Below are 26,979 nucleotides of genomic sequence, written 5' to 3'. Positions count from 1 at the left end.
TTCATATATTTTTCATTAACATATTTTTTTTTTAATTTATTAATTTTATGTTTTTATTTGATAGTACCGTTTTTTATTTTAATTCAATTTTTAATTTTTTTGTTAAATGAAAATTTGTAATTTTAAGTTTTTTGTTTAATGAAAATTTTTAAATTTGTTTTTTTTTTTTTAATGAACATTTTTAGTTAATTCTTTTGTACAATTTTGAGTTTTTTTAATATTGTTATAATATTTATTTTAGTACGTTTTGTTTTTTCTTTTACTTTTTTATTTTATTAATGTAGTAGCCCACATTTCCAGTTTTCTAAAAATTCTGAATAAAAAGTTGAACATTTTGATATTTACTTAGATACGTTTTTTCTTTTAATTTTTTTGTTTTCATTTTGTCGAAAAGTTTGACGTTTTGAGTTAAACGGTTTTTGTTGTAGAATGCACTACATCTTTATAAAAAACGTAAGAAAGCAAATTAAATACAAAAAAAAAAAAATTCTTCGAACTTCGGTAATTCGTCACGTTCCTATTGTTTTGAACAGAGGTGTTTAGAAAAACATGGAACTAGCAAAAATAGGGATTTCTAAAGGCCTCAAAATTAATAAATTTAATCACTTACAGCTGGATTGTGCATCGGTAGTCGATTGGATAATATTTTTCAATTTAAAAACTTACCTAAAAAGAGAAAGAAAAAATGAAATGGTTAGTAGAATTGTTAAAAACGTTCAGATATTTATTAAAATTTCTATTAATAATTAAAACACTCCGCAGAATAAGAAAATCTTGAAATTGGAAATACAAAAATTATTAAAATCACAGCCAAGCCAAATGCATATAAACATATAATTGCTTACACCCTTCTTTGGATGTTTGGTGGAGTTCCTCCTCCTATTTGTGGTGCGCGTCTTGCCCTGATGTTTTTCCACAAATGGAGGGACCTACAGTTTCAAGCCGACTCCGAATGGTAAGCCGGTTTTTATGAGAAGCTTTTTTTTTTAATTACAGGTACATCCTCACGATTCGCTCCATCATATATGTATGTACAGACACACGCCCTGTACACCTGTGCCTACAATAATAGCGCAACATACAAAGTTTTGATAAAAAAAACATTAGAACAAAAAAAATAAGAGACCAAAAACATATTAAAAAATAAAAAAAAATTATAAAATAAAAGGTTTTTTTTTATTTCTTTTTATTGTTATTATTTTTTTATTGATATTATTATTAAATTTTTTTTTTACTCTTATTTGTTTTTTTTATTTTTATTTTCATTTTTGTTTTTATTTTTTTGTTTTTATTATTATTTTCTTTTTCATTATACTTTTTTTTTAATTTTTGTTTTTTATTATAATTTTTTTTTTCATTATAAGTGTTGTTTATTTTATTTTATTATAATTTTGTTTTTTTTTATAATTAATTTCTTTTAATTTTTTTGTTTTTAATTTTTTATTTATTTTTTTTTAATTTTTTATTAATTTTTTTATTAATTTTTTTTTTATTAATTTTTTTTTTTAATTTTTTATTAATTTTTTTGTTAATATTGTCTGTTTTTATTTATTTTTTTAATTTTTTATTATTTATAAATTTTTTTTTTTAATATTTTTTTTAATATTGTCTGTTTTTTTTTAAATATTTTTTATACTTTTTTATTTACTATTTTTTATGGTTTTCTTTTATTATTTTTTTTTGTGGGTTTTCTTTATTTTTTTATTATTTTTTATGGTTTTCCTTTATTTTTTTTAATCTGTTTTTGGTTTCTTCATTTTTTGTTTAATTTTCATACAATTTTTAGTTTTCATTTGTTTTGCATTTTTTATGACACCCTTTGTATGCTTCACGCTAATTTCAAGTCTGTGCGTCGTCGCAGCTTTATTTATTTTATATTTAAGCTTTAATTTGTGGTTACTTTTTGCTCATACCTATGATGAATGTATGTATGTATGGATATGTATGCATATTTTTAGAAGTGTGTGCGTGATTTGTAATAATCACCATAAGCTTCGTCACCAGTAAATCTCTAACTCGCTAATTACGCCAAAATACTTCAACCGGTTCGCTAAAGCCATATAGGGACCCCCACAATTCTTAAGTATTTTTGCTTTCGACTTCTTCGCATCGTAGGCCGGTATTTCCGTTGCTTTCCGTCTACTTTTATGGCGCTTTATAGCGTAGACGTAGACCGCGCGCAAGGTTGCCCCACCACCAGCTTCGACTGGTCGCTCCAATTAGAAGAGGAGTTAGCGAGCCAGTGAGCCACTTGTTGATTTACTTTAGATACTTGATTTATGATTTATTCTCTATGAATTTGTTTCTACATCAATGCTAAGCTCAATGTTAACTCTTCTGGTTTTGTCTTGAAATATTGAAATTGATGAATTAGTGCAAAAATTTGGAAATTTATTAACATAGTTTTTTAACAATTTTTAATTTATGTTAATCCCCTAATTGACTGAGTTTGTTAATTAATATTCCAAGTAGTTCATTTTTAAGTTGGCTAATAAAATATTTTGCTTCTAAGCATAAATATCTGTCAATGTTTAGCGAGGCGGAAAGTTCACAAATTAGAAGCAGAACCAAAAACTAAAAAAATTAAACAGCAAAAAATAGGAATTGAGCCAAGTTACGGTACAACTTTACGGCTTTTGAAGGTCGTGCAAAATGCAAATTGTTGCTAATTATGACACTTTTCAATGGCTTCTTGTTGTGGGGTTGGTGCTTGCCAAATACGCATAGCTTTTGTTTGACAGCGATGATAACAAAAAAAAAACACTAAAAAAAGTTTTCTTTGAAGGCAAACGCTTAACAAAATACAAATAAAGAAATGTACAAAAAAAGTCCAAGCAAAACAGACAAACGCGACAAAGCAGATGCAACCAAACGCGAAACAATATTGACTTTTGTCGCCTAAGCGTGGTGAAAAAAAAAATAAACAAAACCTTGCTTATTTTAAGAGTAGAAATAAAGACAAATTTTTGTGAAATCAACAATGACTGATTACGACCAAAAAACCAAATCAAACAAAAATGTACAGTGGATGTCACTGAAAATCGCACAGCAACGAGTTTTAGCAATATTTGCAATGTTTACTCTTTTTCTTTTGTTGTTTTATTATTAATGTATAAACCAAAGGCTCAAACTAAAAAAAACTATACGAAATTTTATCAAAATTGTTTGCATATTTATAAATTTATTTAATTAATTATTTTCCATATTTACACATATTTATATAATTATTTTCCTTGTAAAAATTTAAGAATAAAAAATTCAGGAAAGTCTTGACTTGAAAAAAATGTATAACCCAAAAAACGAAACAAAGTATACAGTAAGTATCAGTGAAAATGAGACAGAAAGGTTTGTGTTGGCAATGTTCGAAATGTTTTCGATGTTTACTTTCTTCTTAAATCAGAGTTGCAAACCTTGAAACAATAAACATAGCAAACTTTCATAAATTACACAGGCCGACAAAATTTAACCAACATTCAGACCCAGAAACCAGACTATATATTTCCGAAGGTTTATGATGCGCTGAATCCAAATCTGGCCTCAGAATTGCTCTATCAGCTCTGGTTTTCGAGATATCCTGACCTAAAAGTGCAAAAAACCCCATTTTTGCCCATATTTGAGGTTATGTAGCCTTGTAGATGTTTTCTTTCACCAAAATTAAAGGATGGCATCTTTAAATACAATCCTTCTTTTTTCAAATGGCGTTTTGTTTGCTCAAATATCATTTTTTTCGCAGAGATATCGCATAACCTCAAATATGGGCAAAAATGGTGTTTTTTGCACTTTTAGGTTAGGATATCTCGAAAACCAGAGCTGATAGAGCAATTCTGAGGCCAGATTTGGATTCAGCGCATCATAAACCTTCGGAAATATATAGTCTGGTTTCTGGGTCTGAATGTTGGTTAAATTTTGTCGGCCTAGTTCCATTAAACACGAAAGATACGATTATCGTAAAAACTCAAACTAATAAATTAATTTTAGTTATCAATCCGAATTTTGCATGGACAGAGAAGCAGATATTAGTTTAAATTATTTCGGATACTTTTCCTTGTAGACTAGTGTTATCAGCTTTTTTAGAATTTTTCGGGTTTCCATTTTTTTGTTTGTTTTAGTTCAAAGACAAGCTTTTAAAAAAAAAATTTCAATGTCTCTAATTGAAGTATGAGAAATAAAATATGAACTAAATTAATTAAAAAACAAAAACAAAAAAAATTAAAAAAAAACAAACAAAAAAATTAAAAAACCCAAAAAAAATTAAAAAAAATAATTTAAAAAAAATTAAAAAAAAGAATAAACAAATTATTAACAAATCTAATTAATTTCTGCGATATTTCTTGAAGTTGGGCACTTGGATTTAGACTGGCTTTATTAGATTATGTGCAATATTTTTATATAATATATCCTTTGTCAATTATTATTATTTTTTGTTTTTTCTTACTAAATTTTATACTTAAAAAATTTTAAAGTCTATAAAAAAAACTTCGAAATAAAATTTTATTTTAATTTTTACATAAAATGAACAAAATTAACGTTAAATAAAGTTTGCTTTCGTCAATTATTATTTTTCTTTTTGTGTTTTGGTTACTAAATTTTATATACATATAAAAAAATACTTTAATCTATAAAACAAAAATATTTTTATATAAAATGAAGAAAATAAAGTTTTCTGTTGTAATTTTTTTTCTTTTTGTTACTAAACTTTATATACAAAAAAAATTTAAATCTATGAAACAAAAATATTTTTATGTATAATAAAATGAAGAAAAAAAAGTTTTCTGTTGTCAATTTTTTTTTTTGGTTATTTGTTACAAAATTTTATACATAGAAAAAATTTTAAATCTGTAAAAAAACTTCGAAATAAAATTTTATTTTAATTTTTTTCTGAAATTTTTTCTTGAATTGGTTGCTGAAATTTTATAAATTTTTTTTAGTTTCTGCTAACATATCGCACCCTAAATACAAAAGGGTCACAACTCAAAATAATACTAAGATTTGTAATATTTAAAGAAAATATTGGTCCATCATGAAAATATACAACATTGAAGAAGGTTCTACTATATTTTCAATTTTATATTATGCTTGCGAAAATAAAACAAAATTTTGATTTATGACTCTTTAACTGAAATTTTTTCGATTAACTAGTAATATTATCTTAAATTGTGCCTTTTTAACTGATAAAATATTTTAATTTTATAACTTTCCTAACCTAATTGAACTCGTTTTTCACAACTAAACAGACACAATGCAAAATAATATACCACGAAATTTATCACTTTTTACAGTTATAGAGGCAGAACTCAAAATAAAACTCTTTATGTGTAATAAAAGTAATCAGCTGTTCTTGAGCCCATTAACGCAACTAAAAATAGTTCTCTTTAGTTCATCGTGCAAAAGCAACACACTTGACATAAAAATAGACATAACTGTTTTTTCCAGTTAAAGAAGATAGTTATGTGAACGAAATATTTGCAGCAGTTAGAAATGTGTACTCTGAATTAATTTATGCAAAAAACTCAGTTTTGGAAAATTTTGAGTTGTGACCCTTTTGTATTTAGGGTGCGATATGTAGAGCTCATAACTAAAATTAAAATAAAAAAATAAGCAAAACAAAATCTGATTAATTCTTGTGAACATTTGGCGATATGCTTTATGTTGGGCGATTGGATTTACATTGCATTTTAAACATTAAAATGGTTTGATTTTGTCAATTTTTTTTGTTACTAACTTTTATACTTATTTTTTTTTTTTTAAAATGTTAAAAGCAAAAACTTCGAAATTAATTGTTTTACTTTTGTTTTAAATTTTTTTCTGAAATTTTATCGACATTTTTTAGTTTCTGTTAACATATCAGCTCTATTTTTTATTAAATAAAAGAAAAATAAAATATTTAGCACAAAGAAACATTAGCTGTACGATTTTCCCTGATAGTCACTGTATGTGAAAAAAAAACGATAGGTATTCATACTAAACAGAAATATTAAACGCTCGTAAACATGCATCCATCAACAAACACAGCTGGTGCTTATAAACGGCCAACACACGCTCGCTCATTCGGTTCGTTGACTAGCGAAAATAGTCAAAGTACCAAAGCTAACTCTACAAAAAACATAAACAAGGGAATTTCAAAAACAAAATAAGCAAAAAAACACACAGCAAAGACTAGTCAAATAAACATTTTCCGCACGTTCGCTTCTTGAGTTCTTCGTTTTCAAATTTGTACTTTGTTTCAGGCGCTGCTGACGGAAGCTGTGATTCCACAGCGCCCCAAACAAGAATAAAGATTATGTCAGCGTACCTATTGTTGTCTAAGAGTAGCCAGCAATGCCAAGTGTGGCGCATAATCAAAGTTACGTAGTAGCAACCCAACAACTACCGGAATAAACCCTCTCCACAACCTCTACCACACAGCACGACTATACGCCGGGCGAATGTCACAGCTGCCCACAGACAGCTCAGCACAGCACGGCCGATAAATGTATACCTTTTTGAATGTAGGTAGCGACGAGCGAGCAGCTATGAAAAGAGCAATCTAAAGCTATAGTAAGTCAGCCGAATAGACAGCTAGTCAACTTATTGGCTTCGGCTTATTTGGGAAGTCTGGCATTTGGTAGGCAGCAAGGCAACACGCTTGGAATCGGCTTACACAGCTAGCAAGTCGCGCTTAATAGTAGCGTTGACAAAACGAAAAATCGGCGTCATTCAATAATGATTAAATGTGTGCACATAAATACATACATACAATATAATCATAATATGTGAGCTTTCATAAATGTATGAGTAAATTGATTTTAATGTAATATGCAAATCGTGAAGAACAAAATAATGAAAAATTATTATTATTATTACTTTTTTATATACATAAATACATAGTAAGGCACATTGGGTAAGGTACAATCATGTTTGGCATTGAATTGCGATGGTTGGAGCTTGTAAATAGAAATGTGAGCTGTAAACAAAAACATTTTTAAATAAAGTCCTGAAACGAAATTCTGTATAAAAAGCAAGTAAAGTACGTACTGAAATTCCTCATACATATAAGCGAAATTCTGCTGAAGTGACAGTGCTTGGCCGGATATAAATCCGGATCGTTCCGGTTATGTAGAACCGACTGTTGAGGGCATTTATGGTAGGGTGTCTTGCTTCAAATTATAGAAGACACCTCTTCAAGTTGCATGGAGTTGATGAATGCGAGAGTAAGGACGGAGAATAAGAGTTATAGTTTTCTCAAACAATGCACAAAATCTGATATCAGTTCCGTCTTACGAAGATGGTAATTTAACTTGCAGTACACTCTCTCACAGAGGATACTGCAAGTGTCGGTTGGACGATAAGTGTTCTTAGACTCTTTCGATTATGCTTCAAATGTCATGCAGAGCAGCAGCTAAAAAATTTGTGAATATCATTATTCCACATTGACTTATACCAGTCGGAAGCCGTGCACAAATATCTTAGCGATTATTTCTTTGAAGACCTGGGAAATTTGTACAATGTCTCACTGAAGGGATTAGTTCTTCTTATAAAGATCAAAGTGATTTAAGCAACTTAGTTGGTGAATGGAAATTAAATGCAGGTATCTAAATTGACCTTAAGGCCACCCAGTGTCTTGTCTTAGACAAGCAACTTGGCTAATCTAACCTAATCTACACCAGTAGTGGCAAACTGAGCAGATTCCCAATTTTTAAAAAGTTATGAAGTCATTTATATGTCTTGCAGGCACCGCAAAAAGGCTATGAAAATGGAATGCCCCATTGAGAAGCGACCACCCGCTTCTTGTTGCCGTCAACTTACAACTTTGATGTCTCGAGATCTACCACAAACACAATAGGATCACAATTGCACAATCACAAAACAGGGTCGCGCAACAGTTTAAAAGCCTTAACGCATTTTTTAAGCTTTATAAGGCCAGGCTATATACCGTAGTATTAAGCTATCGCTATCTAACGGTTTTTCTGTGATGTTATATAAGGAAAAAAAATCAATTACGTAAACTTCCACCTGAGCTGTAATTGGATATGTGTCCATTGACAGATTTCTGAGTTTAAAAAATCGCCTTTCACAGTACTCCAGTGTACTCTCTCCTAAAGGACACTTCTCTTAAGCGGGCACCTTCCAAAAGCGGATACTTTCTTCAGTGCATGCCACAAGAATTAAAAACAAAAAAATTCTCTTGCGCGGACAACACAAAAAAAGTTAATATGTTATGGTATTAACTTTTTTACACTTTTCACATAAGCAGATACCTCCCATTAGCGGGCAAATTTTTCAGTGCCTTAGGTGTCCGCGTAAGAGAGCGCACACTGTGATATGCATACGTTCCGCGTACATCATTTATTAGGTGCTGGGCGAACATTTCCTCCACTTTTTGGTATGTAGGTAAAGGTGGCTCCACAAAGAGTTTAATTATCAATGAATGTTGCATATATTTCCAAATAAGATCTCTCGCCAACTATTGCTATTATTATTCCAGCAAGTCTGTTTCAGAATTATTTGTTGCAGAGTTTTGTCAAGAATATTTCCTATAGCATTGAACCTGAGTATCTGACGCGATTTAATAGTTTAAGGACCTTCATATGTATCCGAAAGGCGTCACTTTTAATGGCGATTATGTCGAGTAAATGGAAAGCAACTCAACAAGCCTACTTGTGAATTGAAATACCCGAGGATATACGGCTATAATCACTCCAAGCTCATCAGTAGAGACGGCGCTCAAACCACCAGAGGGAAAAATAACGCGTCTTAACTTTTTCACAATTTTTATATTTTTTTTGTTTATCTTCAAAATTTTTGATTTTTTTGTAAAGCCCACAAAATGTTTTTATATAGAGAAAATAGGCAACACCGTGAGGGAAAAAGATGATCAAAACACAAAGAGTACTTTGAACCACTTCAAACATGTTCTTTATTTTACTAAACTTTAATGGGCTATAAAACTTTTAATAAATCTTGCACAAAGTTTGAAACTTATAAAAAATATTTAAATTAAAAAATAAATATGAACTATTTTCTTATAAAAAAATCAAAATTCTTATTTAAAAGTTATTTAAAAACTTTGATGATGTTTTTTTTTTTTTCAATGGCGAAAATAGGCAACACCCTTAGGGAAAAAATGAACAGAACATAAAGAGAATTTTGAATTACTTCAAACTATTCTTAATTTCACTAAAATTTTATGGATTATAAGCCCGTGTGCCCGAATTCTGATTTTCGGAATAAAAATTTTGAAAGGCTGATGCAAATTTGTTGGAGTTTTATAAATCGTGCACAAAGTTTGCATCTAGGATTAATCTTTTATTTATTACAAGAGTGAACTAAATTTTTTGCAAGAAAATTTAAATTAAAAAATAATCATGAACTATATTTTTATAAAAAAATAAAAATATTTATTTAAAATAAAATAAATAGTGAAAACTTGTGAAAATGTTGAGATACTACACTTTTGCGGGCTTTATACAAGGCGAGATGTGAAACATGCGCAGAGTGACGCTGCTGCCTACTCATTAACTTTTGGCCACCAGGTCAGAACCACTACAGATATATACTGGTATTAAAATAATAATAATCACTCCAGGTGATATTCGTGATGGCTCACCAAGAAGTCTCTGACTAGCACAAATACCTTTACAGTCTTATCGGTTACCACTGTAAAGCTCTGTAAAGCAATGTAAAGCTCAACAGCAGCAGTTCGATGGAGCAAAAAAATTATGTTACTAAGTTCAATCAACTCTGCTATCGTAGGATATTTACAGAGCATCAAAAGCGTGTCGACACGAGGCACTCAGCATTTATATTCGTTCCCCAATGCCACAGTTGAGAGCCAGGGGAAAACAAACTATTGAGTAGGGTGAATTAGTGTCATCCCAACATTGGTATTTGTATTAGCTATTCGTTGGATTAAAATCAAACTGAATCATAATTTCTGGTTTGTGTTAAACATCTAAATTTTCTGAACAAAAAAAAATACTATTTTTAAATCGACAATGGCAGCATTAATCAGCAACTTTATATTAAGAATAGGATTCAGAAAAATAAGTACAATATTTGGAATGCTAAAAATAAGCTAAAAAACAAGAACTGTAATGTGTGCACTTCCCGAATATTAAATGCAATGCATTGCTAAAATAACTAAAAAAAAAAAAAAAAAAAAAATTGTCTAATCTGCCAAAGGTGTGCAAACAGTGAGCAAACGTAAAATGAAAATCGCATTTTCCTAAAATATCGACTGTCCAAATCACTGTATTAATGCTACTAATGAATCATATTTAAGAAAAATAACACAAAAACAGGCAGCAGCCAAATTTTGGCAACGCTTCAAAAATATTCATGTGTATTACTTTACATATTGAGAGGTTAAGCATTTTCGAGCAGCGTGAAAATAAATAAATAGCGAACTTTCCAAAAACAATATAATTTACTGAAGAATTGAGCGCTGAAACGTGCCCGTCTCGCTTTTGAAAAAAAAAAAAAATAGAAAATTTAAATATAATATTTAAGTAGATATGCCATGAGCTGCCGCGGCTTTCGATTAGGCACCCACTCACATATACATAGATACACTAGAGCAGCACAGCCATGAAAATTTGATCCCCACGTGTTGCATAAACTTTCCACTTTTAGGTAATTTATTGTATCCGCAACAAACGAAACTCATAAAAAGCCATGCGATGCCACACCACGCCACTCCACACTACGTCACACTGCATTATCGCACTCAACTGCAACACATAATTTTTCATGCAACTCACCCACGATTCAATCAGATTTGTTAGACCTAACTATAGTAGTAATAATGTGCCCACCCCCCGTGCAACAACAACACTTACTTGCATTCGTTTGTCGTGGGCTCCAAAATGTCTCCGGCCGTCAACGTCGCCGTCTTACTATAATATTGCCGATGATCGTATGAGTTCATCATTGCATACGCCGCCGTTGCATTATTATTCCTATCTGCAATGCTCGAGGATGCGGGTATATGCACCTTGGTGGGATGTGAACACTTTGGAGCCCACGACGCCACAGCCAGGTAGATATCCGTTTGCGGAGGAGGTTCAACTGAGGTGTGTGTATAGTAACCATCTTCGGGATCGTCTGTAAGAAAAACGTTGCCATTTGTTTTCTTTGTTGCTGACGTCGCCATCGCCGTCGTTGTTGTTGCAGCACCACAACTGGTATAGAGATAATCGTTGATCGAATGCGAAATTTTCGATTTCGTTGTACGTCGTAAATGGGGCGAACCATGTTGGCCGGCCGATGATGAAACAGTCGCTGCCGAGGCTGCAGCTGCCACATATGCATCCAGTCGACTAGATTCGCCTGCGAGTTTAGCTGCCAGCACTGAGGGCAGCGGGGAATGTGTAGTTCTTGTTGTGCCGATCCATGTCGTTGTCGGCACAATCGTTGTTGTCGTTGCTCCTGACGAAGAGGAACTACAGTAATGTGTATTGCCACCAGCCGAATAATCGCGGTTGGCGTAATCGTTGTTGCAGTCATTTTGACGCTGCATCACTTTCGAGAAATCCACATAGAGTGGTTCATCACTTGCTGGTTTACGCTGAAATTCGTCATCCTCATCGATGGCGCTACGTTCGTGTGCCTCGTTGCCGTGTTCGATATCATCAAAATCATTGGAACGCGGCGTTGCTGGCGCACCAACCGAACTGTAGAAACTATAGTTGCTCGATGAGGATTGCGAGTAGGAACGACAAAAGCGTTGACGATAGAATTCATCCTCGAAGGGTAAACCTTGTGGGAATTTTGTAGAGAAAATCTTTTTCGTTTTCGGTGAACCATTTGAACCGCTCGAACCAGTCGATTCATTGCTGCCGGTGCTGCCATTTTTCGACGCCGCCGCTGTCGCACAATTCGCCTGACCATTGAAGGGCACGTAATTCTTGCGACGCTGGCTTGCGGACAGACCTTTATTCGGTTCGCCACCGACTGACGCACCACCGAAACGACGATTATTTAAATTTGGCGAAGCCGAAACCGATGCGAGTTTCAGATTTTCTCTATACTTTTTCTTAGTCACCGGCTTCGGTGTGTTCGGCGGCAGTGGCGCTGGATAATTCTTCACCGAACGTACGGGCACATTTTCCTTGTGCACCTTTTGCGCCGTACAATAAGTGCGCTTCTGAGATCCTACACCGCCCGATGCGCGCGTACTGCTATTGTAAAATGTAGCGCCTGTATACTTGGGCGACTCATGGCAGTCCGGTGCTTTGACCGCTGTTGCGCCTGCACCAGCGCAATTGACAGAGTTTTTCTGACGAAAACTCAGATTGCTATTGTGGAACCTTTCAAAGTTGGACGCATTGCGCACGGGAGGTGGCGGTGGCGGTTGATTACGCGTACGCAAGTACTGTTTGTTAGCAGCGGGCGGGGTGTTGACGGTGCTATTGCTGTTGGAAACGGGTGGTAGTGGCGCACGCTGCTTGGTGTGCGTTACACCGTTACTGACCACACCGCCACCACAGTTGCCGCTAGAGCAGGTAGTCTCTATGCGACGCACCAACTTGGGTGTGAGCGGTTTAATGGTGGTTGTGGCAACAATGCTGGTGAAACGTTTGTCTGAGGCATTGTTGTTGGTGTTGGTGTTGCCATTGGCGTCACCATTAACTTGATGAGGCGTATTATTCGCGTTTGTGTTGCTGCTACTCTGATAGCGCGTGCCATAGAAACTGCTGCGGTAGGCTTGTTGACGCCCAAAATTATTGCCTTGATTATTGTTATTGTTGCAGTTTAAATGCAGGTGATTGTCGTTAGTCTTGTTGTTGTTGTTATGGTTGTTATTATTAAAATTATTAGTTTGACTTGAATATGATGACGTAGAACCATTGTGGCCATTAAGCGCACCAACATTGCTATTACTATTCTGATTACAGCTACTGTTGCTGTTACTGCTGCTGTTATTGCTCCCTTGGCAATAGTGCGTATTGCAGCTGCCTCGTGTCGCCCGAAACGAGCTGTACGGTCTGGAAGCAAATTGATGTCCCACCGGCATTTTTCCTTTTTTTTGTGTTGCGCTTAGCTCCTCTGTTTGAGATCAACAACAGCTGGTAGCTTCTTGTGGGAGAAGCAGGCAGGCAGCAGATTCTGCACCTGCGGTTATAATAACGCGCGTTTCTTTTAACTAGCGATTCGATCACTTACGAACGAAAGCGAAGCGCTTTACTTCGTTTGTTTCGCCGGCTTTAATTTCTTAGTATGGACTTGTGAAATGGTTGCTCCACGGCGTAGTTAATGGCTTATCACATTTCAATTTATCACTAATCAATAAATAAATTCGTTGTTTTGATTTCTTGTAGAGTTAACGTTTCTTTTTCGCACCATACGAAAACTCAAATGAGTCTTTATATTTTATTTTTATTTTTATATTTTTTTTTATATATTTTGCAGTTGTGTGCGAGCGAATTCAATGGAAACAACTTCTGCAACGCGGATTTTTTTTTTTTTTGTTTTTTTTTTTTTTTGCTTAGTGTCGAATGGATTCTTTCACTTGGTTAATCACGTATTTTCACTTTCATTTCATCATATCATTTCCTGCTTTATATCTCCTCTGTGCACCGTTAAAGCACTTTTAGATTTTTGTATTTTTCGCTTACTTTTCTTCATTCGCTTAGTGGCATCAATTGCCGACTTCGTCGTTAGAATATTTGCTTGTGATTTTTATTATTTGTTTTTTTATTTCTCTTCTATTTTTAGTTGTTAGCTTCATGTGTTGCAACTTGCTTTCGAGTTAAACTTTATTTGTTATTTTAACTGAAACAAGCCGATGCATGATTTGCTAAAGCGCACGCACATATACATTTACTAGTATTTGTATTTGAAAAAAAATTATGAATCCTTTTAATGCTGGATCTTCTTTTTTGCTGTATCCGAATCTAAATTAAAATACAGATAAGAGAATTTAAAATTGCAAGTATTTCGCCGCTTGTCAGCGCTTATACGCAATGCTGCCTCAAGTGCCGCACTTTTGCAATTGAAAACTTTTGCATATTTCCAAATGTTTTACCAGCACAGGCTGCGTTAGTGCCGCGTGCCTGCTGCACATGTTGACATGTGTGCACATGTCTTCTTTAATCCGTCACAACTGTCAAAGCACCACTGAGCAACATTTGTTAGTCTTCATGCTGGCCGCATTTTTGCGAAAAGGTCAGTGAGAAATGGTGAAAAAAGAAAACAAAAATATCGAAAAGAAAAACAGCAATTCAACAACGCAGCTGAAGGTAGGTAGTTAGGAGGGCAAACTTAGCTTAATCCACTTGTTTGAGGACAGCCTCGACTTGTGAAGAGAATTAACTGGCATTGTCAGTTGTAGAAATCAATACGAGTCGCGTGACAGCTTTGCATGAGGGAAACTGCGTAGATTGAGCAGTTAAGAACAGGAGCCACGTTTAGCGATTAAAATATATGCATAGACATATCTAATTGGCTCTTTTGATGCCCTACGTCCCACGAGGCGATGAGGCCCGGAAGAAAGAACAGAAGAATTGGCTCTAGCACTCTTTATTGGCTGTTTACCCGAGTTCCTCCTTCAAATTGTGGTGTGCGTATTGATGTTGGAAAGACTTAAAGTTTTAAGCCACATTTGAATGGCAGATATACGCGGAGACTTGCCATTGACTGCTGAGTGGCTACTGCTATTAGGAAAAACTGTTTCTTTCACTTGGTGTTTCATACCCGGAGACTCGAAGCTGTGCGCTTCCGAAGTCGAAGTCACGTACCAACCCGCCGATGCGATCAAAAGTCGACGATTAAAATTGTAAACACAAAAGAACTATACGAAAGAAGGAAGTAGTTGAAAACTTCTAAGTTGACAGTAAAGTCGATGTATGCCTAAGAGATGTTAACTGGCATCAAATTATGGGGCTACGCCAGGCGAAGTATTTACTGAGGGAATACAAAAAAACAAGAGCTTTAAGAAACTTATTGAGAAAAGCACCAAATAGCATCACGAAAATGGCACTGGACTGGAACCCACAAAGGAGCAGAGGTCGAGGTCGACCAAAAACACTTGGAGAAAGTCGATGTTGCGCGAGCTGGTAGATGCCGACATCATATGGGATGGTGCAAGCACAACAGCACAGAACTGTGTACAATGGAAGAGTCGAAGTATGCTCCTCCCAAGAGGAATGAACAAGGAGAGAGAAAAAAAACTCATAACAAGTCATTACATATTTCGCAGCCATCTGCACAGAATTGGGATATGATCCACTGACTTCTTTCGTGTCCGCGGTCAATCTCCGGAGACTCCAATACACTTTCTCTTTGAATGTGGCGCTATAGCGTGAAGAAGACTGAGATACATCGGCCAATTGCACCCACACGGAAGGCGTATCCGTTCATGCCCATCACGGGCATGTTTAATAAAGGAACTGTGTTTGAATGAGTTACTGTGATGAGCAGAGGGCACAAAAGACCATGAGATCGAAGTGGAAACCTCAAAGTTTTCTATTCTATTCTACTCCAATGTCGAGTGATAAACCTTTTTAGTTTTTAATCCAAAATAGGTTGTGGAAGAAGTCATTACCTGATAAAATAAAAATGATCAAAACACTTCACGAAAAAAGTTTTAAATGGCTAAAATTAAAGAGATTTTAAAAGAAGCACAAAAATCGTAATGAATTTGCAGAACAAAAAAACATACCGCAATTTTTTTTATCTATTCCTTAATTTTTTATTTCTTTTTGTTTTTCTATATTTTTTTATATAGTTTTGATACATTTTTTTTTTATATTTTTTTACTTATTTTTTTACTCATTTTTTTGTAATTTTTTTTTAATTTTTTATTGTTTTTTATGCCTTTTTTAAATTTTTAATTTGGTTATTATTTTCACAATTATTATTATTTTTTTTTTTTACTTTGAATATTGTTACTATATCATTTTTATTTATGTTTAATTTGATTATTATCATTTTTTATTTATTTTCATTAATTTTTGATGTTATTATTTTATTATTTTTATTTAGTTTCATTCGTTTTTGTTATTATTTTATTATCTTTGTCTTTATTTATTTTTTGTTAATATTATTTTTTTATTTTTATATTTTTTAATTTTTTATTTATATTTTTTGCGTTTATATTTCTTATTTTTATACATTTTTTTAAATTTATTTTTTTGTTATTTTGTTTTTACTTTTTTATTGTTTTTATGATTTTTTATTTATGTTTAATTCATTTTTGTTATTATAATTTTATCATATTTTTTTATCTAGTTTTGATTAATATTATTTTTTTATTTTGCAATTTTTTTTATTTTTAATTTGGTTATTATTATTATTTTTATTTAGTTTTTAATTTTTTTATTATCATTATTTTTATTTAGTTTCATTCATTTTTGTTATTATTATTTTAATTTTTTCATTCATTTTTGTTATTATTTTGTTATATTTTTCTTCATTTATGTTTTATTAATATTATTTTTTATTTTTGTATTATTTTATTTTTTTATTTTTTATTTTTTTATTTTTTATATTTTTATTTTTTATATTTTTATTTTTTTTATATTTATATTTTTATTTTTAATTTTTTTCGTTTTTGTTTTTTTATTTGTTATATTTTTTTATATCATAGGAGCGCTACGAATTATCAAGTTTGATCTATTGTTTTGTACTAAATTATGTTAGTATATTTTTATGCAAAAAAAACCATCTAACTCAGACTCAAAACTTTGTACAAAATTCACAAAAATTTAAAACGTTTAAAAAATGTTCACGAAAGTTTACAGCTTTTTATTCAGAATTTTTAGAAGGCTTCTGGGTGTGCAGCTTTTGTAACGCATTAATTAAATTTTGGTTTAATATTATATTTTGTATATTTAAAGTACCTCAAAGTTTTATTTTTTCTTCATATGACGAATGATCGACATTTTCCTTATACGGAGAAATCTACAACATCGCCAGCAAAAACAGAATTTTCAAAGCAAATCAAAACAATTTTCAAGCCTCTTTAAACTTGCGGTTTATGCGATATAAAACTCCATACCCGAAATGTTTCATAAAATTCTGACTAAAAAGGTTGACCCTTTTATGAAAAATTGTTATTTTAAATTTTTTACGAAGTCTGAAAATTTGAGCGGTATGTTTTTTGTTGTAGTGCCATTGTGCCTTTATAAAAACATAAAGAAAATTAAATTAAAGTTCATAAAGTTCTTTTAACTTGCGACCTTCGAAGACTTGAAAAACTTTCACTCGCTCAAGCTCAAGCGGTCAATAACCACCAAAACAAAGGCATATGCGACTATAAAGAATTTTTCTATTATGTTGAGTAATCATTGCAACAAAAAACAAAAAAAAAACCAAAGAAAAAAAAAACATTAACGATAGAACATAAAAATTAATTAAAAATAATAAATTTTAATTATTCGCGCAATTAACAGCAAAAACATACAAATGTACAAGTGTACAAATATATTTGTATGTGTGTGTGCATGCGCATTATGAAAACTTGTATTAAATGAATTAGAGAAAACTACATTTTTGTACAACATTGAAGTTTAATATGCACACTTGGCCGCGCAATGTAGGTTCACACACACAGAAATACATACAGACAAGCACGACTAATAGAGCTAAATGAAGACCTGCGAAAGACGACGGTGGGGGCCATGATTGCCTACTTGTCTACGAATATTTGCCGTAGTAGAATCTGTTTACTATTGCCTTGTATGTGCAAAACCGTTGGCGCGTTTGAATGAAAAGAAATCTACTTAAACGAATACATATGCATGTATGTGTGTGTGTGTGTGTGTGTGTACATTGCGGGTATATGGCTTATGATTAAGCAGTAAAAATTCAACCTTGAAAGAAGACAAATGGCGGCATGGCAACATTGTGATGGGCTGTTGTAAATTTTTGATAAACTGATGAGGAAGATGTACCATTTGGCACGCACACACACACATACGTACATGCATACATATGCATGCACTTGTAAAACTTGGCCTTTTGAATTGTTACATACGCAAAACTAAGTGGATAAGTGAAAATATGGCCACCTGAATTATAAATATTTTTCAGAAAATATGGAAAAAAACTAGAATTTTACAAACTGGAAATCGCATTTAGAGCAAAGGCAAAATGCGCTGCTAATCATTGTAAATATTATTAGTTGATCAATAACGGATTTTCCATCCACTCGTTTGTTACTTGCATTCGAGCGAAGTAAAAGCGCAAACAGAAGTGGATTTAAAAACTTCTCCAAGCTTTAATGCTCGGGTTTTTAAACGGAAGCATTGCTTTCCAAAATCAACTGTGCAGTAAGAAATACAATAGAGGACATTGAAATCCAGGTAACTAAACACTTGGTGTCGAAATTACCATGAACACCATGATACGAAGGCTTCAGGGTGTCGTTAGAAATGCTTGACAAAGCCGCTTTTGACAACGAAAACGAAACGAAACGAACGCGCAGAAATCACCTAAGACGGAAAAAAGAAAATAAAATTTGGGCTCAACTTTATTGGCAGTCGTTTTCTCGCGCATACCAAATTTCAACATCAGCAAAGCGTTTGTTCCACCCTGAGATTGAGCTACCACCCCGCTAAACTTGGCAACTTGGCTTATCACGAAGATTCAGATAAGAAAAATGCAAGACAAGATTTTCGTTAAGATATTTCAGATTCTCGAGTGAGTACCATATAACAGTAACATTGCAGAATTTTGTAAATTCATGTCGTTTTAGAAAATAGGGGAGGCTTCGCAAAATTGTAAGTAATGCACTTCTATTTGAAGGGCTCATATCTCTCAACTAATCTCTAATTTTAGAGGTGTCTTTATCGTGCACCGGCCGGATATGTTAAAAGCCAGTTGATATTCCCTTTAAACGTTTTTGGATAGGTTCAAAGTGTTTTAATTCAAAGGGCAATTTCCAAGTAAATTACTTATGCGTTAGCTTAGCTGAGTATTTGAAAACTGTTTGGTTCATGGATTGCTGAGAGAATGCAGAGTCAAAGTACACTGTACAGTGAGGAATTTATCTCGCGGTTAGCAACACCTACTCAATTGAGTATCCCACTATATTTTGAGTATCCCAATTTTCATAATTACGCTTTTTTAATTATTTATTTATTTACTTTTTTTCTTGCAATTCTTATTTTCATTTTATTTAATTTTTTACATTTTTCAATGTTTCATTGTTAGTTTTTATATATATTTTCTTTATTTCTATTTTTTTTATTATTATTTTTTTATTATTTATTAATTTTTTCGTTATTTTTTTTAAATGTATTTTTCTTATCTTTTATTATTTTTTTTATTACTTTTAAATTACTTTAATATTAGTTTTTTTTATTATTTTGTTTTTATTATTTTATTATTATTTTTTTATTTATCTTTTTTTATGTATTATATTCTTATATATTTAATTTTTTATAGATTTTTTATTTTTTATTTTATTTCTTCTTATTTTTAATTACCTCTTAATTTTGCTTTATTTGTTGTTAATTTTTGATTTGTTTCTTATTTTTGATTTTCTTACTTTTTTTATTTTTTGATTTATTAATTGTGTTTTTATTTTATTTTTTATATATTTTTGTTGTATTTATTTCTAGTCTTATTGTTTCTTTTTTTTTCATTTATTTATTTTGTATTTTTGCATTTTTGCATTTATTATTATTTTGCAATTAGTTGTTGTTTTTCTTATTTTTTATTTAATATTTTTTTAACTTTTATTTAATAATTATTTAAAATTTTTTTGTTATTAATTTTTTTTTAACATTTTTTACTTTATATTTTTATTTTTATATTTTATTAATATTTATTGTATTTATCTTAATGTTTATTTTTTTAAATTTATTTATCATATATTTTTTCATTTATTAAGTGTTGTTGTTTTTTATTTATTTTTCTTTCTTAATATGATTTTTTATTTATGTATTTATTTACTTTTTTATTTAATATTTTTTTTTTATTTTTTTTTATTTATTTTTTTGTTTTTTAGTTTTTTATTTTTTTATTTTTAATATTTTTATTGTTATTTTTTTGTTTATTAATTATTATTTTTTTTTATGTTTCTTTATGATAATATGTCATTTTTTAATTCTTAGTTTTTGAAATATTTTGAAGTTTGTTTAGTTTAAAAATTTGTATTTTAGGTTTTTTATTTAAAAAATTTTATTAAAGGTTTTTTTATATATATTTTTGTTTTACTTAAGTTATGAAGTGAAATGAATGGAGATTTATTATTAACCTAAAATCAAGCATTCTTGGGAGAACTTAAGTGAACTTTTGCGGGCATCACTAGTGATAACAAATACTATAAGAATAGAAAGTGTTGGGCATTTATTTCTTCCTAAATCGACTTAAGGGGTTATTATTTGTGATCACAAATATTGTGAACAAAATGCAGAAAGTTACTGCATATTTGTTATTGTACGACAATGAAAGATAAAGCACTCAGATGAAAAAGATGTACAAATTATAAATTTTTAGATATCCGGATCTTAGTGACCGAAACTGTATTTCAAGCAAACCAAATAAACCGAAATAAAACTAAATAAAATTAAAAAATTAAAATAAAGAAAAAAAACACACAAAAAAATTAAATAAGCAAAAATTATTAGCTGGTTAAAGAACGAAAATAATATTAAATCCGCTTAGCACACAAAAACTGCATTAGCACGAATAACAAACTTGGCAACACAAATGGACCGATCGTTCGATTGAGAACCAACAGATACGTGCCTCAAAAAATCAAAAAAGTGTCGAATTGCTGAAAGGTGGGCAGAGGTTTACTTAACAATGACGGAATTTCCTTTTTATACTGTTTTTTTTTTGTAAAACATATCTACATACAGACATTCACATAGAAACAATTAAACAATTAGAAAAAAGACTGTAAATAAAAATTTAAAATGTTCGTGCACACTCCTAGGATTATTTTGCACACTCTCTTTTAACTCCATTACTTTTTCAACAAAAACTCATTAGCTAATAATTAATAAAAAGTGGCACATAAAAAATTGCAGTGGTTTATTTTATGCACTCAAACGAAAAATGGCGCATCACGCCGGCCAAACGAACAGTTGAAGTCTTTCTTTTCTAAAGCCACACAAAAAAAAAAACAAATTAATCGAAAAAATACGTGAGCACTGCATCTTCGCAGTTCGAACAACAACAACAATGCACACAAGAAGCAACATTTGGCTTTCATTTCTGAGTAAAACTAGTTTAGCGCACAAACAAATTTTATTTCATAATCGCGCAAAAATGTGCTAATAAATCGCACATTTCCAGCCAGCCAAAGAGAGTTCCAAAAACAAGCAGCAAGAAATTTATGTATAAAAATTGCATAGATGTGCACATCGCACAGCTGCGCAGCTGTCTGTCTAGGGATTATCGAATACGGTTAGTGGAATGACGTTAAATCCTCGCATTTCTGACTTCTTAGCTCACAAAGTAAAAGATTTTCATTTACTTAGCAAAAATTATGCAAAAATGTTGCGCATAAATTAAAAGTAAAAGTGCTGCCGCAAACGTCGCTGAGCAACAAGCAACGAACCAACCAATCTATAATCATTGCAGCCATCATTGATGGCTTACGCAAGGAGATCTTAGTGCGGCAAGCGCAAAGCAGTTTGCAGAAATTTTTAAAGTTCATTGCTATCATAAATCGATAACAATTTCCGGTGTTCATTGCTTGTGAGCAAAAATCCTGTTTACGCGCCTAACGACCATTCAACCGCCCAAACGTCGGATCGATCGATCGACCAGACCAATCAAACGGCCGTACATTTTTTGTTGGCTACCCAAAGTCGGTGAGGCATCGACCGACAACATCTTTGGAGCGACGGAAGAAAGTCTACGCCGATGAGTGCGACTCTTGCAGCAGGTTCATTAGTCCTATGCAAACGCAAAAATTGCAGCAGCAACAACAACAAAAACACATAAAAACAGCCAGTGCGTATGGTTTAAGGCATACGACTGACGTGCATGGATGGAAGTTTTACTTTTCAGCACTCCAGCGTGAACCAGTTGCACATCACCCATACGGAGGAGAGGATGTTGTTGACCACGCAGAATGACTAGGCGCAGCAGTGATCACCCAGCTACCTACACTTGTTCAGCCAGTTTTCTCACTTTGCATTGCTGCCAATGGGCATTTGGCTTAATGAGTTTACTGGAAAAGGAAAATCAAAGCATTCCTGCGTTTACGGCAGTTCGACTGTCCACCAACCGGACCAACATACCATATACTCGTATGTATGTATGTGTATGAGTGTGTGTGTGTAGCTCAAAATAAGTTTGCAGCCATCGCTGAAGCTCAACAAAGTTGATTGGCCCTGTGCAGTGAAGACTTGAAGACGTTGTAAAAAGTTTTTATTTTAATACTGTGATTTTTATTTTTATTTTTAGTTGCTAAGAGTGAGCGAAATGCTATAAATTCTTAAGCGCATCAGTGCCTATCAGTGTACGCTTGACTCACTTTGTTGATTTGTGACTGCTACCCAGCGCATTGACATCGACAACATCGATGAGCAGCAGCAAGGCAGCAGGGCAGCGAGAACGGCAACATCCCATTGCCTGTCGTTCAACGTTTATTAATAACTAAGAAGCATAGCACAATTTGCGCTGTTGCAAGTTCCTTCTTTAGCAATACGTTTGGTTAGCTGTTAGCTGTCTGCCTCTGACCTGTTTTTCAGCTGCTCGATTGCTTCTTGGCCAACAGTGACTGAGTGGGACATGCTGCTGCCTGGCCTGGCTGGCTTGCTTGTTGGCTGGCTAAGAAGAGAAGCATTCGAGGCATTACAACATGTTGTCAAGTTCTTGACAAACGTTGCTTTTTGGGTCAATAGCAATTTTCCTGTTTTGCTCTTCCATTGTTATTGTATTTTGTGCGTACCATGTCGAGGATAGACATACTTACGTACACACAGCTGATAGAAATTGAAAATATTTTCGAGAATTCGCTTCAAAGTGGCACAATGCAGAAATGTACCGCAGAGGGTCCTCGTATTAAGTTGTAGTGTTAGTGGTTTTCGATGAAATGAGAAAGTTTTTAATTGAATCTCATGGAGACAAAGGACAGATCATCAATCAAGGAATTTTGGAATAAAGAGAATTTGGTGTGAATGCTAATTCTGTACCCTTAAGTTTTGGTTGCAATAGCATCAGACATTTATCAAACAGTTTTAGGAAAGCCTACTGAAATAACATGCCTGGGTCGCACACAAATCCAGTTCGTACCGATTACGTGGAATCAACTACGAAGGCTCCTCATAGAGCATGGACTTTCTCTGGCACAATAACCAATTTTCCGAAATTATATAGAGAAGTGAGACCGTTAATGACTTTGGTAAACCAGGGAATCTTCTTCTTTTTGATTGGCGCGATAACCGCTTACGCGATTTTGGGCCGAATTCAACAAAGCGCGACAGTCGTTTCTTTCTCGTGCTAACCGGCGCCAGTTGAACACACCAAGTGAAGTCAGAGCGTAGTATTGCTGTACGAAGTCAAATCCTTCTCCACCTGTTGCTTCCAAAACAGAGTAGGACTTCCTCTACTTCTGCTACCACCAGCTGGTACCACATCGAATGCTTTCAGAGCCGAAGCGTTTGTATCCATTCGGACGACATGACTCAGCCAACGTAGCCGCTGGATCTTTATTCGCTGTGCACAATGTCTATGCCGTCGTAAAGCTGATACAATTCATTAATTGGTCACCTGCGATACTCGCCGCTACCAACGGGCAAAGATCCAAAAATCTTCCGCAGAATCTTTTTCTCAAATACTCCAATTGACTCCTCATCGGACATTCTTATCGTCCAAGCTTCTGCCACACACGTTAGGACGGGTATGATGCGAGCCTTATAGAGTGTTAGTTTTGTACGTCGAGAGAGGACTTTTTTACTACTCAGTTCCCTACTTTGGACTAAGTACCACTTGTTGGTAACAGATGTTCATTCACCAATGGGAATTTCCAATGTGGAAATGGTCTCAATTTTTACCTGAAGATAAATTGGATGCATATTTTCATAAACAAAGTTATTCCATCGAATGCGCAGTCCACGGAATGTTGATGGAAGTGATTCTTGGTTGGTGTTCAAGCCTCAAATAATTCGCTGCTAACGAAAATTTCGCCAATTTTCACGAGTTTCGACAAAGAGTCAAATTTGATAACTAATGCAATTGGACGGGCTGTGTCATCTCCTACGCCTCGTAGGAGCGAAAGGCTGAAAAGTGATTGAAAGAAATTACTGAAAAACAGACAAGCCTATTAACTTATGCAGGGTTCCAGGCCACGGAGATATACGGTACTGTAGGGAAGACCAACTTGCAAGAGGAGGTACCTGGCAACTTGTAAGCTTCTTGTTATGGATGCACTACTCCATTCTGTAAAATCAAAGGTGGATTAGTGCCAATACCTGTGAAATTGCGAGGCAAACATGGTCAAGGCTAAATCTACGCCTGTCTAAGAATATCATAAAATTGAGTAGACTTCAAATTGGGACCTTAGTAGGGGCCCTCATTGGACATGGTCTGCCCGAGTTGAGTTGAGGAGGAGTTGGTAACAATTCAACACATTTTTCGCACATGCGCGGCTCTAGCTAGAAACATAATCCGATATTTAAGATCCTACTTCTTAATGAATATAGATAATCTATACACTTTAGGTATCAACAACCTTTTACGCTTTATCTAAAGACCAGGATGGTCTAATTTGGAAGGGGAAGTGTAGCCCAGCCACGGCGGCTTACAACGGACCCGTTTCGTGGCCTAAGTAGCATTGCTTTTCCTGCTTTGTGTAATGCGGCTGCCAAACCTACCCACGTAGCAGACAAACCGTTTAGGCCCTTAAAGGCGAGCAAAGAGGCATTCGGATATATGGCCGCAAAGCAATGCTGCTTTTATCGATTGATAGTTTTCCTAGAATAGTCCAAGCGAAAGTGTAGTCATTTGTCTATGTGTAGAGATCAATTTAGGAAGAAACCTGTGAAACGAGTGAAGGCATGCAGTCAAGCTGCACACAAGGCCTTGCCATGCTCTGAGACTAAATCCTCTTTAGTCCTTCAGTGCATAGAGAAGTTAAATTTACTAGACATGCAGAATCGCATCCGGCTCATTCATAATGGGTGCGAGTGCACAGGCGTGTATCCGGAAACGAAGTAGTGGATACTTTAACTAGAGAGACTGAGGCCTAATTACTAATATATTAGAACTCGAGCTCTTCCTTGTCATGGAATAACATAGCATTGAGGAAGAGCGTAGAAGCGAAAAGCTAATGCTATGCGATATACGAGCTCGTAAGCTGCCACTAAGGTGTGGATCTACTCCAGGCTACATTCTTATTGAGTTGGTCTAATATGAAAAAAGGGATTTAAGCAACCAATAAGCCCACCAGACAGAACCACAACTGGTCTCGCCTCAGGTAGCTCCTGTCAGTTGTCACATAAAGGGCAAACAATAATACACGCTCGCTAATATTTTAAATGTGCTGTGCTCTAGAACATTTTATTCAACTTCCTCGGAAATCTATCAGAGCTGGACTTATAGCTGCGAGTGTTGAAAGAACAGGGCGCACTCGATTTCAATGAAATCTTGAAAAACTCTCAAGTACCGAAACAATCAGCTAGTAAATCAGTTTACAAAGAAGGGTAGTGTGGAAGGTCAACGTCGAAAGGGTTTCAGCTCTGAATTTCCAATAAAATCTGGACCCTCATTTCAGAGCGTTTGGAATTTTGGTGCCCCATATCCCGCTAGGGATTCAAGTAAATAATGATGATGGTGGAATGCATTAAGGAAATACACATTTTCATATCTAAGTACTTAAGCACATACTTAAGAGCTTATGCACAATTACAATCACAACAACAACAACAACAACAACACTTCAACATTTCACTTTGTACGTTTAGAAAATAGCAGCTGATATGCTTTATCGCTGTTGATAGAGTCACACCCAACTCGAGTTGGGAACAGCAAGTGCTTCATTAAGTATATGTACACATACACACATACATACACACGATTAAAACCATAGTATTACATTCAATTCAATTTAAAGCAACAAAACCAAAGATTACTACAATTTTATGTAATCCAATGTGCCACAACAATCAACTCTTTCAATTATTTGCCCTAAATAAATGCGCTGATTAACATGGAGCCAACTGCTATGCAGTGCGCTCAGGCGACAACAAAAACAAACAAACAAGAAGTGTAATGCAATCGCACTAATAGAAGAAAAAACAACAACAAAGCGCTAAATATACAGTGTGATAAAGAGGAAATACGAAGAGATAAATTCTAAGTAGCTTACGCTGATACCTCATCACTGATTCATATGGAATGTAAGCGAAAGAAGAAGACTTATACATGCATATGCAATTAAATTTTGGCCAAGGGAGTGAAAAAATAGAAACAGGCTATGCCTAAATAACTATAAGAGCACATTTCAAGGCATTATCAGATAATTTTTTCGCTTGCGGGTATTTTTTTTTTAATTCGTTTTTCGTGTGATTTCAGTGATAAACACAGGTGATTATTCATAGAACGTCAAGGCGTTATTAACTTCATTTGCTCAGTTTACTTTGCGCTACATTGGCGACGTAAAGAGTTTTAATTAAACATGGCTGGTTTTTTTTTTTCTCTTCTTTTTGTTAGTTTTGCTATGACGGCACTTGAGGCAAATGTGAATTTTTATCTACAAAAATGCATAATTCATTATTAATTTCTTGGGCGAAAAAATTGGTACACTTTGACAGTTGTGCTTAAAGAATAGTATTTTTTTATAGTAGATTTTTTTCGCATGTCTACAGTTGGTTTTTAAAAATTTATATTTTCAATTAAAACACTAAGAAATTTTTTTCGAACAAAATGTTGCCTTGAAAGTTGCACGCATATTGCAGCGTTAAATAGCACTTTAGCATGTAACGATATGAATTACATGTAAATTAAAATTGCGCATAAAGTCACACACAGCTTTCGGAAATAAAAACCAAAGAAATTTTAATAATTCTTGAAAAGCACATTTCATTTTCACGATTT

General features: G+C 33.5%; 1 protein-coding gene across 3 annotated transcripts in view; it reads right to left on the bottom strand.

Annotated features, from left to right (window-relative positions):
- Nucleotides 1-293: 293 nt before the first annotated feature.
- The window catches only part of LOC129241342 (probable cyclin-dependent serine/threonine-protein kinase DDB_G0292550), an 84,817-nt gene continuing 58,131 nt past the window's right edge, over nt 294-26,979 (bottom strand). The window contains exons 1-2 of one of the 3 annotated variants that reach the window (XM_054877603.1): nt 10,818-13,439; nt 294-666 (exon numbers count right to left, since the gene is read on the bottom strand). In XM_054877603.1, coding sequence (XP_054733578.1) covers nt 663-666; nt 10,818-12,994 — 2,181 coding nt within the window. In that variant the 5' untranslated portion in view covers nt 12,995-13,439 and the 3' untranslated portion in view covers nt 294-662. Of the gene's footprint in view, nt 667-10,680; nt 13,440-26,979 lie in introns of those variants that run through there. The other 2 variants (XR_008582134.1, XM_054877611.1) reach the window with 2 other exon arrangements.

The sequence above is a fragment of the Anastrepha obliqua genome, chromosome 1 (assembly GCF_027943255.1).
Source record: "Anastrepha obliqua isolate idAnaObli1 chromosome 1, idAnaObli1_1.0, whole genome shotgun sequence".
In the NCBI taxonomy this organism is placed as follows: Eukaryota; Metazoa; Arthropoda; class Insecta; order Diptera; family Tephritidae; genus Anastrepha; species Anastrepha obliqua.
The sequence above is the reverse complement of the archived record's forward strand: the minus strand, read 5'-3'. Positions and strand labels throughout refer to the sequence as shown.